The 16,938-nt window shown below is 33.3% G+C and overlaps 4 protein-coding genes and 1 pseudogene across 5 annotated transcripts; 2 read left to right on the top strand and 3 right to left on the bottom strand.

The window, feature by feature from the left end:
* The first annotated feature begins 1,569 nt into the window (after positions 1 to 1,569).
* LOC108372530 (uncharacterized) lies at positions 1,570 to 4,046 on the top strand. Its single transcript, XM_017628248.1, has 3 exons — positions 1,570 to 1,766; positions 3,170 to 3,343; positions 3,426 to 4,046. Exons 1-3 carry the CDS (start codon positions 1,650 to 1,652, stop codon positions 3,621 to 3,623), a joined length of 489 nt encoding a protein of 162 aa, XP_017483737.1. The 5' UTR covers positions 1,570 to 1,649; the 3' UTR covers positions 3,624 to 4,046.
* Positions 4,047 to 5,952: 1,906 nt separating this feature from the next.
* LOC108372534 (uncharacterized) lies at positions 5,953 to 8,443 on the bottom strand (annotated as a pseudogene).
* Positions 8,444 to 8,506: 63 nt separating this feature from the next.
* Positions 8,507 to 10,892, bottom strand: LOC108372532 (mitoguardin-like). The gene is given in 6 exon segments (XM_017628252.1): positions 8,507 to 8,991; positions 9,146 to 9,454; positions 9,508 to 9,852; positions 9,854 to 10,405; positions 10,481 to 10,655; positions 10,798 to 10,892. Coding segments are annotated over 5 exon segments (1,584 nt in total). The 5' UTR covers positions 10,550 to 10,655; positions 10,798 to 10,892; the 3' UTR covers positions 8,507 to 8,682.
* A 601-nt stretch (positions 10,893 to 11,493) lies between these two features.
* LOC108372531 (anoctamin-8-like) lies at positions 11,494 to 14,986 on the top strand. Of its 2 annotated transcripts, none has more exons than XM_017628251.1 (11): positions 11,494 to 11,653; positions 11,745 to 11,839; positions 11,895 to 12,001; positions 12,349 to 12,619; positions 12,674 to 12,886; positions 13,077 to 13,350; positions 13,467 to 13,732; positions 13,806 to 14,102; positions 14,160 to 14,293; positions 14,395 to 14,575; positions 14,640 to 14,986. In XM_017628251.1, exons 1-10 carry the CDS (start codon positions 11,635 to 11,637, stop codon positions 14,573 to 14,575), a joined length of 1,857 nt encoding a protein of 618 aa, XP_017483740.1. In that variant the 5' UTR covers positions 11,494 to 11,634; the 3' UTR covers positions 14,640 to 14,986. The 2 variants fall into 2 exon arrangements, with proteins under 2 accessions (XP_017483740.1, XP_017483739.1); XM_017628250.1 differs by having other exon boundaries at positions 14,395 to 14,571; positions 14,640 to 14,985.
* Positions 14,987 to 15,023: 37 nt separating this feature from the next.
* Positions 15,024 to 16,127, bottom strand: LOC108372533 (uncharacterized). The gene is made up of 3 exons (XM_017628253.1): positions 15,760 to 16,127; positions 15,537 to 15,677; positions 15,024 to 15,275 (listed from the first exon to the last, which is right to left on the bottom strand). The coding sequence occupies exons 1-3, from the start codon at positions 16,072 to 16,074 to the stop codon at positions 15,198 to 15,200; spliced, it is 534 nt and encodes a 177-aa protein (XP_017483742.1). The 5' UTR covers positions 16,075 to 16,127; the 3' UTR covers positions 15,024 to 15,197.
* Between the last annotated feature and the right edge of the window lie 811 nt (positions 16,128 to 16,938).

The raw sequence follows: 16,938 nt of genomic DNA, 5'->3' as shown, positions 1-16,938 counted from the left end.
GTAAACAAGAATTGCTTCGCAAATGTTAATGGGTTCTCTTATCAAAATGCTAATTTTTTGCGAACACAAAAACCTGCCAATTAACGAAGAATTTCTTATTAATTGTGTGCCTCTATATATTTATGTATGCACATATGTACTCCTTATCTTTGTTGCCATTTTATCGGTTTGCTGATAAAAAAAATGAATCAATATTTTTAAGTGGAAATGCACAACTGTTTAAAGTTATTAAAAGCGTTGAATGATGTCAGTTTCCATGTATAAAAATACACATCTACATACGATTTCGCCCTCCCACACTTTATGTGTCTACGCGCGCAGTCTTTGATCTCTTGACCTATGTATGTGCATACAAACATACATTTGTATGTACATAGAGAATGCTGCCTTGCTGTTAAGGGAGAAAGCCGGCCGATTGGGGAGGACCGGCATTGAGCAGTGTCTTAATTATAACATATGCACTTAACGCAAATACATACATGTGTATGTATGTACAAAAATATGTAATAAAAATAGGTCAGGGACTTTTTGAACTCCAGAATTTCTTGCTGTTGAAGCTGGTACAAAGTTTGAAATATTAATTTACATATATGGTGTTGTATACCCAGCTAGACTTTTATCAAAAAAATAATAAACATCAAATAAACAAAAGAAAAATAGTCTAAACTGGTCAAATCATCGCACTTATATTATTTCGTGGACACATATATATGTATATGTGTGTATATATGTTTGCTTGTCTCACTTAGCGTTCGCCAAAATCAATTAAAAATATTTTTAGTATTTACTCAAAAAATATATATGTACCTACATACATAGTAAACATAGTACTTTTAGTTTTTTTCGTGGGTGTGCGAAAAATATTTGTATACATATTTGAAAACTATTTTTACATGTACAAATATACATACATATGTATGTATGTACCTATATAATTTGAGTGCACTTGCAAAATATGATGAATATTATTGCATCCTTAATGATTCCGCAAAGTAATAATTTCACGTTGTTGTCGAAAAGGTCAGATTTTCAATTTTAATTTTATTTTGAAGGTTAATACAAAACACATACATATATGTATCGTTGTATTTTCGTTGTATTTTATTAGAGTACATACTATTTACGTACAGCAAACAATTTCCTAATTTTCAATGCAAAATTTTATTTTTTAAGAGTTTCAGGATGAGCCTATTTCTTTGACACCAAAGAGAGGAATCTAAAGTTACCTATGAATAGCTTTTATTTATAAAAAGCGAAGAGTGGTGCAAATCAGCTGGAACATTTTGTGCAAAAGAGATTTTAGTTGTGAATCAGAAACAGCTTATGACAAAATCATGAAATGTGCAAAAAAAAAATTATAGGGGCATTCATCTAATGTCATAAACTGCCGACTAACGTGATGAAATTATGAACTTGTATGGAACTTATAAATTTATCAAGTTTATCGCCAGTTTATCACGTTAGGTGAATACCCCTATCGTTTAGCCGTTAGCATTAAGGAAAATAAAAAAAACTATTGGATTTCAACGCCCGCCGGGTATTGCTAGTTTAAACATCAAATTTATAAATTTTTTTCTTCTCTCTTCATTTGCAGCAACTGATCAGAAACTTTCTCAGCACTACCAAGGAATTGAGCAAACAACTTCAAAATGTCTCACTCAGTGACAATCACCAGAACGACCACCAGCACCACGAGCACATCCTATATTGTGCTTAATACTGGATACTTGAAGACATTTCCGGGATTATTGAAACTTTTCGAGCTGGTAAGTGTTGTAAAACATTTTCGGGGAATTGATGAACAAGTGTTTCTGAAAGTCTGGTTGTGCATAGACAAGTAATCTCTCTGCTTTCCCATATTGGCGATTTTAACCGATTTGCTTTTAATTTTGAAGTTGATGGCCGCAGAGTAGCATTTATTTATAAAATAAAATTTATTTAAATGCAAATATATTTAACAACAAAAGGCCTTTCTTGCTGTTTTTGGGTACAAACAGGGATTAAATATAACAGTTATTTTTCGAAATTTTAGTTCAAACAGTCAGACGGAAAGAATTTGTATCCAAGGTAATATGTCCTATTATGACATTTGAGCTTGTTAGCTAAGGAGTATTAATCTTGAATGGTGTAAGTTTTTTTGATTTCTTTTTTTTTCAAAAAAGTCAACAATTTATTGTTACGTTTTTACTTTTATTTTTTTCAGTCAGGAATAACAATTAAAAATTGACTTTTATTTTTTTCAATCTAATGCCAAATTTCTACTAGGCATTCAAATGACGAAAAATGTGTACCATTTAAAAAATGTAATTTGTGTAATTTAATGCCTAGTGGAAATTCGGTATTATGCCGAATTTCCTCTGGGCATTGAAATGATAAAAAACTATTTTTTGAACGTAATGACACGATTATTTTTTAATGCCCAACTTTGTTATTACAATTTTTGCAGTTAATGCCCAGTGGAAATCAAGCATAAGAAAACACTTACATAAAATTTTACTTGTATTTTTTTTTTACTATAAAATATCAGTTAAAATTTAACTTTTTTTTACCGATCAGAAATAAAAGTTAAAGCTTGAATGTTATTTTTCCGATAAAAAATTAAAGTTAAAATTTAGTCGCTTGTAAACAATGATAACACCGTGCGACAGTAAATTTTACACACACAAAAACTTATATATTCGCGAAAATATGGGCAAAACTGCGTTTTTAATTTTTCACTCTGACGTCAGGATTTTTTGAAGGACATTGAAATGTCAAATATATGATTAATTCAAAAAATTATTAAAAAAGTTCAGTGAGATGTAGATTAACAATGTAGGTATCAAACAAAAGATAAAATCCTGCAAAATTAAAAAATTTTAAATTTTTCGCTGCTTAAAAGCGCATTTTGAATACCTATTTGTCCTTGTAAACCAAAAAGCTTTAATGTTTTTCAAATCTACAGAATTTCCTCTCTAATTTGATACCCTGATTTTTTAAAATAATTTTTTGAATTTATCATTTCTTAAAACTTTCAAAGTCCTTTAAAAAAATCCTGACGCCAGAGTGAAAAACTAATAACGCAGCTTTACTATATTTGGCCCACTGTTCGGTGCATATTTACACATATGTATATATGTATTGTGTATATATATTTTTCAAAGATATGTTTATTTTTATTGTATTACAGCTTATTGGAGCCGCCATAGTTGGCATCTTCAGCTATTACTTCAACAGAACCGGTACGTCGAATGAAATCTTCATGTTCCTCATGGCCACAACATTCTTGATAGGAACATTTTGCCTACTGCTAGCATGTTTAACGTCGCTTAGTACGGGTGGTATCATATCCAAAACCATCTATGTGAGTACTCGTAATTTGTACACGTTTGCCTATGTAATGTATAGGACCTAACTAATAACGATCAATCTTTTCTCCATATCAGGAACTCATTTATCATAGCGTTGCGGCCATTTTGCTGCTCATCGCCTCATTGCTCCTCGTAATAGAATTAAACGACAGACATTTTAGGTACGGTAAGCAGTACGAAACTTACATGGCTGCCGGCATTATGGGTCTCGTCAATGCGGTTCTCTACTTTATCAGCGCGTTCTTGGCTCACCGATCATATCGTGGCATCTAATCTCGCCGAGCTGACCACAAGAAACTGGATTCCCCCTGGTGGTGTGGTGACGTTTCCAAAGGTGTTCATTGCAGGAAATCGTCTTTTATGATGGTAAATTAAGTTAAAATAATTTTGTAGTTGTATTTATGTTCTAAGTAAAAAACACAAAAAAAAATTAGCATTTTTATAGCCATACGCAGTCTGTGCTAAAGTGAAAAGCGATTGAATTCGAAAAACCAAATACACATACACACACACATATTAACTAACTATACACATTTTTTCTTTTTAATGTACTCGTACAATTAAGTAATATACATACATATATTAATTGTAAGTGCAAATGAAAATTTTTTATGATTTTTACAAATACTCGTCCAATGCATACATTATACAATTATACGATATTCTAACAGAAATAAATATTTTGTGTAAAATGTATTTTTATGTAATTTTCGAATAAAAACTTCTCAAAGTTTATTTTTCTTTAGTGGTATCAAATTCAAACGTTTGGGAATGAATGAAGTAAGTGTAAAGCCCAAAATATTTTGTTTTTCGTAAAAACAACCACATTAAACTTTTTGTCCTTCGTATTTGATAAAGAAAACAGTTTCAGTTTTTTTTTTTTTTTAACCAGCGAAATGTCGTTGTCTGTGAGTGAAATATCGAAAGCGATTTTGTGTTGTTTTTTTTTAAAGCTATTTTCACACAACCAAATTAAAGTGAATAATAATACTGGTTTACAGCAAAAATGTTCAATGGATGCCACTATTGCTCGCTTATTCCGAAAATCGAGTTAATTTTTTTCTGTGGATAAGATTTCGAGGTATTTGCAATTTACCGTTATTCAGTTAAAAAAAAAGTGGTTCCACTTAATCACGGAAAAAGGAATGAGTGGTCGAATGAAAATGCGTAAGGATTTTTTGTATGAAAGATGAGCAGTAATGAGTGTACAAGGCGTATGAGTAACATTATTTCCTGTTAATTTTTCTTACAAAAAAATCTTTGCACATTTTTTTTTATTTGCTCATCGATTTTTTTCATTAGTAGGATTTTTTTAACAGTTCAAGCTTTAGCACAATTTAAAAAATTTAAAGCGATTTGTAATTTTTAAAATTTTTTCTGAATTTGAATTGTATAATTGTTTTAATTCTTTCGTTAAAAAACAAAAGATCTGATTATTAATTAATTTCCCAGAAACCATCAGGCTTATCGAAAAGTGCTTTCATTTGCCGTACTTCATATTAAAATTGCTAAATAAATTAGTTCGTAAGGTACACGTAACGTGACGTGATGAGCCCATTAATGCAAGTTCGGAGTTAGTCAAAAATCGCATTGATTTTTGAGATTTTTGTTTGTTGAAGGTGTTTTGCAATTTTCCCATATGAAGTATTTTCGAAAAATTTTTTTGTATTACAGAGACTGCGTGAAAAAAAAATTGCCTAAAAATCAACGGTAATTACTAGCTACTTAAAACCTGTACCTTATTGTAATAAAATTGATTGGGCTACACATCTGCATACTCAAAAAAAATTCTAAAAAATCTGATTAAAAAGTTGAAAATTTGCATGAAAATTTGCTGAATTTTCGCGAGTTTTGCATAAAGTTTAGGAATTATATTTTTATGTTTTTTGTTGTGGAATAAACTACATTTTTGTAAAAATTGCCGGAAAAATATTAGAATACAAATTTTTGCATATATTGTGAAAAATTTGCTGTGCCAATACTTTGTTCCGGCAGTGTATGCATGTATTTTACAATTTCAATTGCATAAATGTAGAGTTACATAAGTCCGGTAAAAAAAAACTTTCAAACTTGATTTCCCAAAATTTTAACTTTCACACATTCATGTTTTTGGCATACGGGCGGCGATATTACAACAAGTTTCATGAAAAGAGCCATCCACAATTCGCAGTTTTGAGATTTTGTAAGAAAAGAAGAAATCAACTTCACTCTCTTTAAGTGTGTATATTTAATTTAATTGTATTTATTTTCGGTTAAATATAGAGCTAATTATGTGATATACAAGGGTAAAAAAAATGTAAAAGAACACAAATATGTTTTCTTGTTTATCATTGAAACGTAAGACTGTCACGTATGTGACCTATGAAAATATCCATATGCATGATTATAGGGTCCGTATAATTGGTCATAATTAGAGCATGGATTCTCATGTTAAAAAATAGGCCTAAAAATATGTACCCATAATTACTATAAGCGAAGTGTTTATCAATTTATATAGTCAGCGTAAAAAATATGAATTATATTTTTATAAAAAATTAAGAAAAAAATTTGGTATGGAAAACATAAATAAAATTGTCAAAACGTCGGGGTATTCATATTTTTGACGCTGACTGTATTTTGTTTATAGTTATGATGGCACATATTTTTAGGCTTTTTTTTTGCATACAAATCCGACCTCTGTCATAATGAAACATCACTATTGATTCACATACAAACCATGAACCAACGACTACAGATCACCTAATCAGCCATCGTTGTATTTGTAATCGATTTTCAGAAAAAAGTTTTCGTAGCGTTTTTGACGTTTTTCGGTTTTGTTTACACCGTCTTCTACCTCTTCGTAGTGATTTTTTAGCGATTGAATGTGTTTTCTGCAGCGATTTTAATTATAAATTTTGGTTTATTACATATTTATGATATAAAATAAAGTGCTGTGTGATCGGAACAAGTTTGTGCGTATGTTTGGTTTGCCAAAAGGCGTAAATTTGCGTGAAAAGTGGGTGCACGTTTGTGACCAGAACGTTGGCATTGAAAAATCGACCCGTGGTAATGATATGCGATTGTAAAACACTTTCAATCATGAAAACCATATTTTATGAACTTTTTTTTGCTAATTGTCATCAAGTTTCACTTTGTATATTTAATAATAAATACCAATTTAATCGCACTCAATCACCGCGCCTTTTTCGTTTTCTTTGTTTGTTTTCATTCTTAGGCAGATGTCAAAAACACTCAGAAATATACTTTTTTCTTGCTTCTTTGATTAGGTGATCTTGTATTTTTGGTTCATGCATACAAACATTACACTCCGTTTTAATTTATTTTCATTTCCGTCCTCTTCGAATTACACCTACAGTTAATATTATATTAACAATTAAGAGTATTAGATGCGCCAAAGCGCCTAAACTCATGCCCATATAAAGTAAAACCAAATCGATAGTATCAAACATGTCAGGCTCGAACAAACCGTATATAAGTTCTCCGGAATATTGCAAATCGAATAAAACCGCTGTTGCGACGCCCAAAACAAACATAATCCATAATACAATAACGATCTAAAAAAACAATAAAAATGTTAACTGAATAAATCAATCATGAATGTCGTTTCGCCAACAAATACCAGTATGCGGACATGTAGACGCGTTTTCGGATAGTTTGAATTGTAAAACCATGTACTGCAACCGAATATCAGACAGAGCACCATTGTTGTAGTTAGCGAGCACTGATACATAACAATTTCATGTCATCCGGAAAGGATATGACCATCGAGAATAGCAGCACGGCAGGCAAGCAGAGTACCTGTGATGATGAGATAATCGTTTTCAACCCATTGTTCTTCCCCACATTAACGCAGTGAATACCATACCGCAACCGCAATCTGTAGAATGGAGGCTATTTCTTTCACTGAAAGACATTTCATTTTTAACGCAATTTTTTCTTAAAAATTTATCGTATATGTATGTATATTTTCATAAATCGAACAAGTTTTGTGTTAACTCACTTTTTTGACAATTATTTTTACAGCCACTTTGACTTGTTTCTTTGTTTCCAATGCAAGATTTTACAGTGGTTTCCAGAATTATTTAATTTGAGTAAATTAATTGTTTTATTTATTAAAGAAATTGGATTTTTAAATTGTACATAAAGAAATTGGCATATTAACTATTTTATTTTAAGTATAAATTAAAGCAAATATTTAAATCTGACGTAGAAAGTAGAGAACAATCGGAAAGATTTTAAATGCTTTTATTACTTGGTAATAATAATTGAAGAATAATTTTTTTTAAACTCCATATTTATGGATATACCTGTTGTAAACTTTAATTAAATTATTGGTGCTTTCTAACGAGTATGTATGCACTTGATTACAAAGAGTGTATTAATTCCTAATGTTCAACGAAAATGTACCTATCAACAAAACAATGGTACAAAGAGTGTTTTAATTCCTAATATTCAATGAAAATGTACCTACCACCAAAACAATGCTAATCCATACAAATTTGAATACAAAAAAGCATTTTTGCCACATTTCGCATTTCTTGTTTTTAATCTGTAATATGTAATAACAACACTTATAACTATACTTTTTATACTAAATAAATCAATAATTGAAAAATTTTCATTGTCCTTCTTCGCATAAAAAATAAAACAAATTCAATTAGCTTAGCAACAAAAACTTCTTTCGCGTCTCAATAATAAGTTTAGAATTTAGTAAAGTATAAGTTTAGAATTTATTTATATATAGACTTGTAACAAAAATTTCGTCCTATAACCTAGAAAAAAGTAAAGCATCTAGACATACAGTGAGTACCTAGTATACATATAAATGTATATACGTACGTATGCTTGCGCTTAATCAAACAACCCTTTAATAATACATATAAATTACAAGGTGAAGAACACACTAAAGTGGTCACATAAACTCTTCACTCTTCTCGGTTTAACGCAATTTGTATGTATTACGCACAGGGCGTAACTACGCTTACTAATAATTGGAATAATAAAAGCTTTAACAGCAACAACAATATTATGGAATTAGTACGTATTTCATAGAAAAAAAGTAGTGTATTCCAAAACGTCAAAATACAAAGTATCAGGCTTTTTTATTTCTAAACCTCAGCAGATTGTAATGCCAAATGTGCGCAACCACGGTTAGATGCTAGTTTTCAACTAAACTGATGCTTTGTATTTTGACGTTTTGGAATGCACCCAAACTATGGACTATGTAAAAAAAGAGTTGTTCAAATTTTGCTACTCCATATTAAAATAGCCGTTGCAATAAAATTAATTGTTCAGTAAAATTCTTAACTAAAACTTTTCAGCCTTCTTCTTTCTACTGACAAAATTTCGCGCCGATATTGTTTACACGTGTCTTCATATGCTGCAGTATATCTTCGGCAAACTCCTCCACAGTTGTGTAACGACTGCTTTGAAAACTGAAAATATCTGCTAAAAAGCCGAGCATTTGATCACGGAAGTAATGGCAAATGTCACGCAAATTTTCATCGGGTCCAAAGAAACCCCAGGCCATTAAGGGTGATAATTGCTCTGAAATGTTATAGAAGTGAGCCATAAAGCCATTCGGGTACTTGAGGCCATGCTGTTTAGCTTTTAGTACAGACCAAACTGCTGTGCTTAGTGCCTATGAAGAAAGATATAAGTAATAAATTAAAACAGCACCTAAAAGTATGCAACAGAAGTAAGTAAGAGCCAATTGGCAAACATGCATACATCTGCAAAAATGTTTATTTTATTGTTGCTTGTAGCAGCATAATGCATTGCATCGTTCTGCTTACCATTTCTTTGAATCCGTTCGAAAGAAATCGATTTTGTACGACCGCTGTAACGCTTGCGGGTGGTGCGTCTAAATCCCTAAATGAGTCCAACACAATAAAGTCGAGGCAAATGTCATAAAAAGTCATTGCTTTCACATTACGCGCTTCCAATTCTTTTTGTATTTCATCCCAATTATTAGGATTCTGCAAATAGTTGATCATATCCTCGTAGCCCACCAGAAACTCTTTGGTATCTTTATCGCCTAGACAGAGCAGATCGGTGAGTATTTGGCGACCCGTATCGCAAACCCATTGGCCGATTGAGGGATCCTGTAAATACGCAGATATGATAAATGAAACTACTTTATTATTTAAGAACTCACTTTGAATAAATATTGAAATGCCAAGCGTACACAATGCAGTTTAACCAGATATTCTGTATCACTCGAACAGTGCACCAGGTCAGCGCGAATAGTACGGTAAGGAATAGGCGTTTCTTCGTGATGTTTGAGCGCCGCATTGTACAATGGATATTGTTCATAAGATGTGTCCACAAATTCCTCAAAATCACGCATATCTGCAACTTGATCTAGCGCCGAGGCATAGCTTTCAGCTGAATCGAAATTTGGATCAGAACCTGTGCGACTCATCAACGATCTGTGCGAATGTCTATCCTCTTCGTTACCGTCCTCGAGCGCATGACCCATACCATCCTCCTCTAACTCATCAGATGGATGGTTCATCCCGAAATAGTACCGAGCGTTGGTCCAAGAATAGTAATTCACTTTGTTCTTGTAATGTGTAGGCCATATCAAGTAGATTTTGTATTTCACGACAAAACTCAGATTCCTCAGCAGTGGTTAGCAAAGCGGGAACACCACCTGGTGAATTGTGTGCCGCTAGCGCATCCTCCCAATAATTTATTACTGTGTCCAATGCTTCCATTCCCATCACGCCGAGTTGCTGGGCGGTTAAGTGTAGAACTATTGCACCTGTTTGACTTTGTGCAGCGGATAAAAGTGCGCCAACGCCTATAGATCCGGATGCCATGGACATGCGATCCGAATAGGCGACAGTAGAACCCGGAGGACTGCCGGAACGTGCAGATGCTTTTGAACCAGCTATGGATATCAAATCATTGGGGCTACGCATGCTATTTCGCGCACGTCGACCCGTGTATTTGCGTGTTCGACGGGGCGGGCGTGGCGGTTTTCGACGTCGTAAGAACCGCGCAAGCACGCCAAGTAAAGCTACGCCAGCGGTGAGCGAGAAAAAAACAACCTGAATGAAAATGAGCAAACACCCATTTACAATTATTATTTATTATAGACTTTGAACAAACTATTAGCCACTCACCTTTTGCGAGGTAGTCATACGGAAGGGAAGCACGCGAATATCCGCCCATCTTGGAACTAGGCCTTGCATTTTATTTTAGTACTTTTTTATTTTACTTCTGAAGAAATTTAATATGTGCTCATATGCTCTCAACCATTGCTTCGGTTACACCTGATCGCGCATTCGAGGTTAGGTGCTGCAGTGATGCGATGTTATGATGCGTCGTTGTTCGGAACGTTATTAACGAAAAATAAAGAGCCGGCACACATACAATTAACTAAATTTATGTACATTGAACTAATAAAAATCACAAGGCCTTTTTAATGTCCGCAACTTACCTGTTTTAGTTTTTCTCTTGCCTATTGATCTCTAACATTAATCGATAGCTACATGTCATTCACCAACTGGTTTTTCACACTTTGCACTTAAGTTTTGAAAACAATTTCACACTATGCTATTTTACTTTGATAGACAAATATTTAATTTATTCTGCCTCGTCTTTGATTTTCACTTTCACCAGCGGAATTTATTAAATAAAAGCCAACAACAATTTCTATTGCATCACAGCGATCGGTGAAAAGGGATTTCCAAAATAAAAATATAACAGCGAACGAAGGAGAAACATAAACAAAGAATCAATTGACATTTTCACTAAAACAGCGTTGCCACAGTTGCATTAATCACAGATGTTTTTCCCTCGGAGCGCCCAAAATTCCCCAAGTAAATTAAAATTAGTTTTTCTAAAGTATTTTCAACGCAAAATGATTAAATTTTGTTATCAATAAATACAGAAGCCGATAATTATCCGCTTGATCCCGAGGGTGAAGTGCTCTGGGAGTGGGACCGCATGCAAGGCGGGGCAGCAGCCAAGCAACCAAAGGGCGAAAAGGCGCCCCTTCACAACAAAAACACAAATGCCGGCATCTTATCGAATTGCTGTTGTTGGTGTTTAGTAATTCTGACATTTCTGACGGCATGTTTATTGTTTATTTGTTTATTTCTTTTACACCATATGAAATAGTTGAATAAATTTTGTGTATTTTCCAAGTATTTCTATTACATTTTCGTACATTGCCAAAAAAGTTTTTGTATGTGATACTTGTTGGTGGTGAAGAGGTGGCCAAAATTATTATATACATGCGTATACATATATATTTATTAATAAAGAGTGGAAAATGTCGGAAGCTGCCAAAAGTGTGTATTACTTTAAAATTCGCAAATTTTTCTGAAATTTATCAAGGATCATTATGAAATCATTATTAACTTGTCTTTTAATATTCTATAGGTCCGCGCATTACTTCAATTATTGAAAATCAGTTGTTCCGGCGGCAACGGAGCATTAGGCAAAAGCAGTCCATAGATGTGCCTGATTTCGAGAAGGTAAATGACCCCACCCAATTGTTAGTTTTTGTGTTATTTTTACAATTTTTTTTAGACCTATGCTGTAATAATTTTCTCGGAAAAGGCCAAATTGCGCCATTGCCAAGATGTGGAAAAGATAATACAAGAATTTAAAGTACTCACAACGCTCGAGGTCGTCAGGTATGTATGTACAATATAAATGCAGCATAAGCCACCTAACCTCTGCTAGCCAATTTTTGCATTTTTCCTATTTAGAAAACCAAATGTTTTTCAAATTAACAGCATATATTGCAAAAAATACTTAAAATTACTCCCTTCGAAGGTTTGCTCTGATCTTTATGGGGAATTAGATTCCTCAACGGAACTTGGGTGGCTAAGTAATTTGAATTTTAATTTCGTTGTTTAGTTTTGCTTATAAAATGTTTAACGCCATTTAGTTTTTGTTAACAATGCGCGCAAATTATTAATAACAATTTGTGTAATTTCGAAATGTACTATTAATTTATTGTAATGTATTACTCTTTCAGCAAAACTGAAAAATACCTCTATTTGTCAGCCACCACAGAAACTTTGCTGCGTTTTGCTGATGAGGCCGAGTTAAGTAAGCTTACCATAACTGGCAGTATGCAAAAATTCAATTGTGATTGTATATCCGATTATCTGCTACCTGGTATGACGCCAGCAGATATTGTACGCGAATGTGAGGGCCCCGTACTCATAAAGGACGTCGTTAAACCGGCAATTATGTCGTACATAAGAAATGGCATGGTCGAGGATTTTTTTCCATTGCACAACATTGTAAGATCGAGAAAAATTGTTCCATGGTTGGGCTTAATATATGTTTTTCCGTAGGAGTATTTAGATAGATTCGCATTTGATTGGCGACGTCGTAACTTTCCGATCGAAGACATATGCAACTACTTTGGTTCGAGCATTGGACTATATTTCGGCTTTACCGAGTTCTACACAAAGGCGCTTATATTTCCAGCTATTTTCGGTATGCTGCAGTTTGTGTGGAATGTGAATTTGTCATTGGTTTGCAGTTTTTATGTGCTATGGACAACGGTAGTTTATTCTTTTTTATATTTTTATTTTTTCACATTAGAAACTTTATAAATTGACCTGCCTAGTGCTATTATTTTATTTATATATCTAGTATTTTCTTGGCTGCGCTACAGTTTATAAAGTTTGGAGTGTGCTTTAGTTTTTAATATAACCTAAAATTACTAATATGAAAAATTTTATATTTATAAAGATTTTCCTTGAATTGTGGAAGCGCAAGTGCTCTGGCTACTCTTATCGTTGGGGTAATATTGAGATGAGTAGTTTGGACAAGCCGCGCTCTGCTTATCATGGTGTGCTAAAGTCGGATCCAATAACGGGTAAAATGATGCTGCAATATCCAATGCGCTATACCTATCTGCAAATGTATTGCGTTTCCTATCCTGTGGTGCTAATATGCGTAGCTGCTGCTGCTTACTTTGCCTTGTATCAGTTTCAGATAGAGGCAGAAGTGTTGGCTGATTTTGGTGAGTCTGTGTTGTTGAATGTGCTTGAGGAGACATTTTTTCCTATCTTTATTATTATTATTTATTTACTACCATTTCCTATTGCAACTTTTTTAATCGAAAATACTTATTTCTAGGTCCTGACTCCTGGCTACTTTATATTCCTGTGATTGTACAATCAATACTGATTGCTATTTTCTCTTGGGCCTACGAGAAATTAGCCACATTTTTGACTGACCAAGAGAATCATCGTACACGTTCGCAATACGATCGTCATCGCGTAAATAAGTTAATGCTTTTTGAAATCGTCAATAATTTCTTTTCATTGTTCTATATTGCATTTGTGCTGCATGATTTGAAGCAATTAAAATATCAATTAATGATGCAGTTGCTTATCTTTCAGGTATGCCAGACTTATTTGCATTTCTACGAGCTCAAAATATGCTTTGAAACTCATGTTCTCATTTCTACTATAGATTGTTTGCATTGCTCAAGAAATCGGCATCCCCCTCTTAGCCGTGGTGCGTCAGAAATTCGTAAAATATATGCATAAAGAAGTAGATGAGGAAATAAAGAATAATGTAACGGACTTGGCACGCTATGAACAATGTTTCTACGAAGCCGGACTTGATCAATATCAATCGACCTATGAAGACTATCTGCAGCTGTGCATACAATTTGGTTATGTAGTTTTGTTTGCTGCTGTAGCGCCTTTTGCAGCTTTCGGCGCCTTAATCAATAACATCTTTGCGATGCATATCGATTTGTTTAAGGTTGGTGTATTCATATTGAACATGTTACGTCGGTTATGTGAATCATCTCAATTATAGCTATGCAATATATTCAAGCGTCCATTTGGACGGCGAGCTAAAAACATTAGCGCTTGGCAATCGGCTTTTGAATTACTTTCGGTGATGGCAATACTGAGCAATTGCGGTCTGCTTTATTTACAGCCAAACGTGAAGTGAGTAGAAACTTTCTTTTGAACGGAATATTAAAAATTGTTAATAAACCAGTTAAATTTAAAATTTATACTTCTACAACTCATTTTATCTCTTATTTCAGGGGCTTTTTCTCAAAACTATTTCCCCAAATGCCAGATATAACCTTTATACTTTTTGAACACTTGCTTTTGGGCTTGAAATTTGTTATACACAAAGTGATACACGAACGACCACGTTGGGTGCGTATAGCTTTGCTAAAGGCAGACTACGAATCGGACCAGGCTTACAAAAAACTGAAGTAAGTGTGGGATATGATATACTTAAAAAGCATTATTAAAAAAGAAATTTTGGTGCCTTTTTTTATAGAAAATTTAAGGCATTTAACAAAATGGACTAGGTAAAATGAACAGGAAATGAAGGAAATCCCTTAGCAAAACCAAATTACTGTAAACGATAGCTTTTTAGTTTATGTTAATTTGTTGCTAATGTAGCTATTGTTGCTGTTTCCAAATTGCTGTGCTCTGGCAAATTACGGCCTTGCCTATAGTTTTTCGGCACAATAATAGCAGCACAACAATAACATTCATATTTATTCTGGTGATTTTTTATTTAAATAATTTAGTTTACGCATTTACTTTATATGTGTTTATTTGAAGACTAAAAATGTATTTTATAAATATTTTTTTATGTATTATGTTACATTAATCGCCATATATTTACTTAATTTTTAGTTTTTTTTTATGTATATTTATATTACATTAATTTCTATAAGATACAAACGAAAAATTAATAGTTTCTCGTAAGTGCCTCAAATGTGCTACAGACAAATGCAATTACTTGAATTTAATACACAAATATAAATGCATACACACAAAAAAGATTAATAATAAAATTGTTACTTATTTGTCATATGAAACTTTTGAGCTAACGACTTCCTCTGTAATATCTAAAAGATAAAAATGCATCAATGGCATGTAAAATACCGGCGGCATAGCCAATATACTGTAAAAGAGCAACAAAAAAAAAATAAGGCGGTTAATACGTTAGTAGGTTTGTAAGTGGTTTTATAAAAATGTGTAAATATCAACGAATTTTTGAGAAAATAACCAAAGCTGATTAACCACAAATTAAAAAAAGTATTTTACGTTATTTGACATTCATAACACTAGAAATAGAGCCAAAAATTGCAAAAGCTAACAAGTTATTTTGTCAAAAGTTCCTCCTATAAAATCTCTTTGTTTGTACTGTTGTTGTTGTACTCACATATGCCGCTGTCATTGCTGGGTAGGCCCAAAAACCCGGTCGCACAAGAAATTGCGGATGCAACCACACAACACAAGCAAAGCCCATGTAGCTGGAAGAGCTGAAGTACATGCTACAGGCAACCGCATTGAAAAGTGTTTCCTGCATAGAAAAATTATATGTACATACTATGTAAAATAAAATAACTTAAAAAAAAACCATCAACAAGCAAAGAAGTGCCTACAAAGAGTGATTGTCTAATTAGACTTGAAGATTTCTCCGAGAAGCAATAGCATATCATTAGTATGGCTGTAGTGGTGAAGCAATAAGCGGTCGTTGTAAGCATGCTGGTCAGAGCCTGTCCAATTGTATCTGCTGCTGGTATTCCATAGCGCACCAATAGCCCTTCGCACAAAGTGGCCAGGGTTAGTTGTAGGATTTTTGTAAGTCCCACACGTGAAGTGACAAAACCAAAATTTACACAGGTACACACGCGACAGCAGCAAAGTTTAATGCCGAAACTTTGACCAATGCCACGCATACCAAAGGAATAAGACATGGCGAAGGAAATTGAGGTTTGTTATTTTTCTATACCACTCTAACTATGTATATACGTGGTTTATTTATTCCTTGAATTCTTTTATTAGTTTTGATTCTAAGTTAATTGTTTATTTCATTTTCCTTTTACAATTTGAACGCAAAATTACTGTCGCTTTGTACGATCACTTCCATTGACTGCATTGACTGTTGACTACACTAGCAATGCATAGCCTAGATGCATTGTCGCACAGGATATGCTAAAAATAGTTTCATTTCGTTTGTGATCCCCCCCAAGTAGACAGCAGCAGCTGTGACCTAAACATATCGTTTTCTTCTACTGCTGCATCTTTGGTTTGGTTCGCTTTGTTTACAAATTTTATATGCACAAAAATAAATTCGGTTGAGGCGTTAGCACGCGAATGCAATTGCGTGCACGTGTGCGACACACACATACATTTTTTTTCGAAATTCAGCTCTGTACACAAGTCGGTAGATTACTCATTAAAGACTTAATCGAATTTAAAACCAAATACTACATAAAAAAATTTGTTTCTATGTTTACTAATCACAGGCCTGCGAAATTTTAATTTTGTTTGCCCCCTCCAACAATTATGCTATTTTTTTGAATATCTACATACATAGGTATGTTAAATTAAAATATGTGCATCTTTGTTTTTTTTTTCTAGCATGTCGAGATTTTTTATTGGTGAAATGTACATATATTTTAGGATTTTTAGCAATTTGCAGAGAAATGCCAAAAATTAATTACTTTAGAATTGGATTTGTACTTAAAAACTTAAACTTAAGTAGTTTCGAAGATAACGCTAAGAAACTCGATAAAAGTTATTTTCTCAGCGTTAGCGAGCATTACTAGCGTCAACTT

The sequence above is a fragment of the Rhagoletis zephyria genome, unplaced genomic scaffold (assembly GCF_001687245.7).
Source record: "Rhagoletis zephyria isolate East Lansing unplaced genomic scaffold, Rhagoletis_zephyria_1.1 Rzeph_scaffold_05844, whole genome shotgun sequence".
NCBI lineage: Eukaryota > Metazoa > Arthropoda > Insecta > Diptera > Tephritidae > Rhagoletis > Rhagoletis zephyria.
This window is presented reverse-complemented; position numbering and strand designations above follow the sequence as displayed.